General features: G+C 40.2%; 1 protein-coding gene across 1 annotated transcript in view; it reads right to left on the bottom strand.

Moving 5' to 3' along the window:
• The window catches only part of FUNDC1 (FUN14 domain containing 1), a 19,062-nt gene that overhangs the window by 8,410 nt on the left and 5,048 nt on the right, over positions 1-5,604 (bottom strand). Inside the window, exon 3 of the mRNA XM_008050879.1 lies at positions 4,612-4,687. Within this exon, the coding sequence (XP_008049070.1) occupies positions 4,612-4,687 (76 nt within the window). The remainder of the gene's footprint in view (positions 1-4,611; positions 4,688-5,604) is intronic.

Here is a 5,604-nt window from a genome sequence, read left to right as displayed (position 1 = left end):
CAAAAAAAAAAAAAAAAAAGTTTATTGAAAAAAACCCAAAAAACAGGCTGGGCTCAGTGGCTCAGCCTGTAATCCTAGCACTTTGGGAGGCCAAGGTGAGAGGACTGCCTGAGCCTGCAGGTTCAAGACCCACCCAGGCAACATGGCGAGACCTCATCTCTACAATAAATCAAAAATTAGCCCGGCGTGGTAGCGCGCACCTGTAGTTCTGGCTACTTGGAAGGCTGAGGTGGAAGGATCGCAGAAGCCCAGTAGGTCGAGGCTGTGGTGGCGGGAGCATACCACTGCCCTCCAGCCTGGATGACAGAGTGATACTCCAACTCAAAAAAAAAACTTGATCATTTATGTCCTCAGAGAGATTGAAAAAGATAATGCACAAACCAAAGAGCTCCCAATGGCCAAAGCTAGAACAATTTGAGCAATAAAATAGTATTAGATTATAACCCAAAGTATAAAATAAATATCCATGAGTCCATATTGATATAAATAAATGACTGAATAAATAAATGGAGAAGAGACAGACCTTCCAGCAGAAAATTTCTAAATAATTTATACGGACATTCTGCCCTCAGGAAGGTGAAACAAAATTCCCACTACTTCCAAAGAGTACAGGATAGAAAAAAGTTGGTGGGTACTTTCATATACGGCTAGTAGGAATGTGAAGGATGCATACTTTCTGGAAGGTTACTTGACAATCAAAAGGCTTTTAATATGTATATTTGATTTGTCTTAGATGAGTGTGCAAAGATGTATATAGATGGTTGATCACTGCAGTGAGTTTGTAAAACAAAAAATAAACTACTAGATGAACTGCTAGATGCTAAGAATTCCATGCAAGACAGACCAATTGGATCAACACTCCTAACCTGCACTCTATTAAAGCAATCACTTCAAATTGGCATCTGATGGTTTAAAAAAACTTTCGGCCTCTGCCTCTTAGAACCCTGTATCTTCAATTCAAGTTAGAGAAAACATTCAACTAACTACACCATCTCTCACCAATCTTCTCAGTCTACAACATGCAATTAAAATGGTTTCCAAAGATGCTAGTGCTCCAGTACATGATGTATTCTAAAGATCTTATTTAAGAGACTGTCTTCTAACCATTACATTGGTTGAAATGATGGATTGGGGGAAGACTAGTCACACATACATAATAAATACATTCCAGCCAGGTTCAGTGGCTCAGCCTGTAATCCCGCGCCTTTGGGAGGCTGAGGTGAGTGGATTGTCTGAGCCCGCGGGTTCAAGACCCGCCTGGCCAGCGAGACCTCATCTCTAGAATAAATCAAAAAATCAGCTGGGCAGGGTAGCGCATGCCTGTAATTCCAGCTACTTGGAAGGTTGAGGCGGAAGGATCGCCAGAGCCCAGCAGGTTGAGGCTGCGGTGGCCAGGAGTGGCCACTGCACTCCAGTCTGGGCGACAGAATGAGACTCCAACTCAAAAAAATAAATAAATAAATACATTCCACCAAAATCATAAAAAAAAGTTTCTTACTAAGTATTAATAAGAATATTCTGAGCCCGCGGGTTTAGGACCCGCCTGGGCAACTTGGCGAGACCTCATCTCTACAATAAGTCAAAAATTAGCTGGGCGTGGTAGCGCACGCCTGTAGTTCCAGCTACTCGGAAGGCTGAGGCAGAAGGATCGTCGGAGCCCAGCGGGTCGAGGCTGCGGTGGCTGGGAGCGGCCACTGCACTCCAGTCTGAGCGACAGAGTGAGACTCCAACTCAAAAAAAAAAAAAGAATATTACTAAAATAGCGCATCCATGAAGAAAGAACAAGAAACAAGATGCTAAGGTCAAATTAAGATCAGAACAAAAAAGATTAAGAGAACAAAAAAGGATCAGGTGCAGTGACTCACCCCTGCAATTCCAGAATTTTGGGAGGCTGAAACAGAAGGATTGCTTGAGCCCAAGAGTTCTAGATCAGGCTAAGCAACATAGCGAGACCTTGTCTCTCCAAAAAATATAAAAATTAAGGCCAGGCATGGTGGCTCATATCTGTAATATAAGCACTTTGGGAAAAAAAAGAAAAAACAATCCCAAGCTTCCTAGAAATAATGGCCAGAACCTTCCCAAACAAGGTTAAAGACATAAATTCACAGATTTAAGAAGCTCAGTGAACTCCAAGTAATGATCTAACACAATTATGAAATAACAATACTCAGATGATGTGGGGGAGATCAGAAAACATTCAGGTGTGAGATTGGGGGGGGTGTGGGGAGAACAGAACAGTTCAAGAAATGACAGCTAAATTCTCATATTCCATAATGGAAAGCCAACAGTTAACACCTAAAATTGAAAGATCAAAAAATATCTAACTAACTTGTTTAGGGAAAAAGAGATAAATACCCTAAGAATCATTTAAGAGTTTAAAGTAAGCCGGGCTCTGAGCCTGCAGGTTCAAGACCCGCCTGGGCAACTTGGCGAGATCTCATCTCTACAATAAATCAAAAATTAGCCTGGCGTGGTAGAGCGCGCCTGTAGTTCCAGCTACTCGGAAGGCTGAGGTAGAAGGATCATCGAAGCCCAACAGGTCGAGGCTGCGGTGGCCGGGAGCGTGCGGCTGCCCTCCAGCCTAGGTGACAGAGTGAGAATCCAACTCAAAAAAATAAAAAAATAAAAAATAAATAAAATATTTACATATCATTGTTTATTTTAAGATGGCAATGTGATAAATATCTACTGGAAAACATTTAATATTGTTACTAAAACACTTTAAGTTATAGGTAAATTAGTATTTATCTTTAAACATAAGTAAAGGTCACCAAAATAAGAAAGTAAGCAGAAAGAATATTAGGCAATTAGCCTAAAAGCCATTTGTTACTCAATTTCCTCCTTCACTTTCCTTACACTGAGTTTTCAAGGCTAGTTATATTTGTAGGTAAAATTGGTTTGATGCAGACAGGTCCTGTGTTCTTCTGCCTTAGTAATGTCAAAAAATATGTGGACTAAACATGAACAAGTAGAAGGTGGCAATGGCAGAATGTGGATCTGAATGGTGCATAATGAGTGGAATGAAATGGACTTCTGAAAAACTGACATGCAGAGTGAATTAAAATATACAATTCTCTATATTTTGTGAACATTTCAGGAAACTCTGCTTCAGTCCAGTACCCTTTTGTGCTAAACAGAAATGACAAGTGAGTTTTCAAAATAGCTATAGAATTAAATATGTTCTTGATTCTATATAAACCCAAGTCAAAATCAGCTTAAGTAAAATTCTCTTCCGTACAAATGCTGATGTATTCAGCCAAAGAACTAAATTTAGATATTTTTAACTTCATACTACACAATAAGCAGTTATTCTTAATAATGTCCCAAGAGAAAAAAAAATATATATATCTGTTTTAAAAGGTTGTTTCGTAAACAACTCAAAATCTGTGCTTAACATACACAAATCCAGTCCCTTTGTACTAAAGGCAACTACAACAGTTATTACATGATCAATGGCTTAGGGGCTGAAGTCAGATTTTGGTTGCTATGAACATCAATCATTTAAAAAATCTGGTACAACTGACAGCCCTCTGTATCTTCAAAATTGTTGCTAACAGTCATTCCCAGAGATTTTCAATTTTGGGATCTACTATATTTGATTTTCAGGGAATGATATTTTTGGAAAAATATATGCCAAACAGACATGAATGCCAGATAATATCCTCATAAACATCCTCTAATGGCAAAGCATTTTTAGACCTTCTACTTAGAGGAACATGAACAAAACTAAAATTTCAAATCTACCTGCCTCAAAAATAGGATCGTGAATGATTTTTTAAACCAAATTTTCTACTCTCTATATTATTATGGTTCTCTAGTTTATTTTTTATTTTATTTTATTTTATCTTTTTGAGTTGGAGTCTCACTCAGTCACCCAGACTGGAGTGCAGTGGCTGCTCCTGGCCACCGCAGCCTCGACCTGCTGGGCTCTGGCGATCCTTCCGCCTCAGCCTTCCAAGTAGCCAGAATTACAGGCATGCGCTACCACGCCTGGTTGATTTTTGATTTATTGTAGAGATGAGGTCTCGCTGCCCAGGTGGGTCTCGAACCCACGGGCTCAGGCAATCCACTCAACTCAGCCTCCCAAAGGCGCGGGATTATAGGCTGAGCCACCGAGCCCGGCTGGTTCTCTAGTTTAAAAAAACATGCTAGAAATTGCTAGCAGCAGTTTCCTCTGGGGCAAAGAACTACATGGCTAGGAGACAGGAAAGAGGTTTGAATTTTACATACTATGTATGTGTGAGTCTTTTAAATAAAGTTCAAAATGGTCAGGATGAGTAGGTATTGGTGAAGTGTTTATTTTGCTAGGAAGATGTTTCAAGGGAAATTTGGATAAGTAACTTAAAAAATGAGGTACTTCGAAATTTAATAGTTGTCTTTTTAATAGCTGGGATCAAACTTGCTTACAGAACTTAGAAGTATTTAAATTGTTGTCTTCCAAGACAGATGCTAGCTTTTAAAACTCCTCGTAGTTTTTTCATAAACTGATGCCTAAAAGAAAAATTCTACCTTCTGTTAAAATGGACAAAAGCGAAATAGCTAAACTTGGCTTTCTGAGTTCCCAAGGTCTACCTATGTAGGCAGAGTCAAGTGACTAAAGCTCTGACATACCTGAAGGAGAAGAAAGCCACCACCTACTGCAGTTGCTGCAAGTTTTCCAACTTTCTGGAACAAAAATCCTGCACACCTTTAATAAAAGAAATAACAAAAAATGAGAACAATCAATGATGTACTAAATCTTCTCTCTTCTACTTTTTGTTGCTTTCCTAATAAAATCTTAACGTCATCCCACTTCTTTTGATCATGTCCCTTTTACCTGCTGAGAAACCTTGCCAGCCTCTACTCTCTCCAAGCCTTCTGCTCCAACCTGATTAATTTCCAAATAGGTCATCATCTACCTGCAATTCCATCTCAATAACTACACTTCAGCCCACAAGTCTCAAGACCTTATCTACGTCTACCTCTTTTTGAGTTGGGGGGTCTCACTCTGTTCTCCAGGCTGGAGGGCAGTGATCCTTCTGCCTCAGTCTCCCAAGTACCTGGGAGTACAGGCGTGTGCCACCATGCCCAGCTAAATTTTTTTTGGTAGAGACAGGGTCTCAGTATATTGCCCAGGCTGGTCTCAAGTTCCTTAGCTCAAGCAATCCTCTCACCTCAGCCCCTCATAGTGCTAGGATTACAGCCATGGGACACTGTACTTGGCTTTATTTATTTTTCCTTTCTTGTTTTGGGGTAGAGATGGGGGAGTGCAGTGGCATGATCCTAGCTCACAGCAGCCTCCAACTCCTGGGCTCAAGGGATTCTCCCACCTCAGTCTCCTCAGCTGGGACTACAGGCACACCTCACCACAACCAGCTATTTTTAATTTCTTTTTTTGTAGAGATGGGGTCTCACTATGTTGCCTGGGCTGGTCTCAAACTCTTGGGCTTAAGAGATTCTCCTGCTTCAGTCTCTCAAAGTGCTGGAATTACAGGCATTAGCCTACTTTTTTTTTTTTTTATATTAAACCTGTTTTGTGTGTCTCACTTACCCTGGAAGTTAGTCAGCCTGTACTTCATTTTTTTTTTTTTTCAAAAAAAGATTTTTTTTTTTTGAGTTGGAGTC

The sequence above is a fragment of the Carlito syrichta genome, unplaced genomic scaffold (assembly GCF_000164805.1).
Source record: "Carlito syrichta isolate Samal-C Ts95f unplaced genomic scaffold, Tarsius_syrichta-2.0.1 Scaffold153899, whole genome shotgun sequence".
Taxonomy (NCBI): Eukaryota; Metazoa; Chordata; class Mammalia; order Primates; family Tarsiidae; genus Carlito; species Carlito syrichta.
The sequence above is the reverse complement of the archived record's forward strand: the minus strand, read 5'-3'. Positions and strand labels throughout refer to the sequence as shown.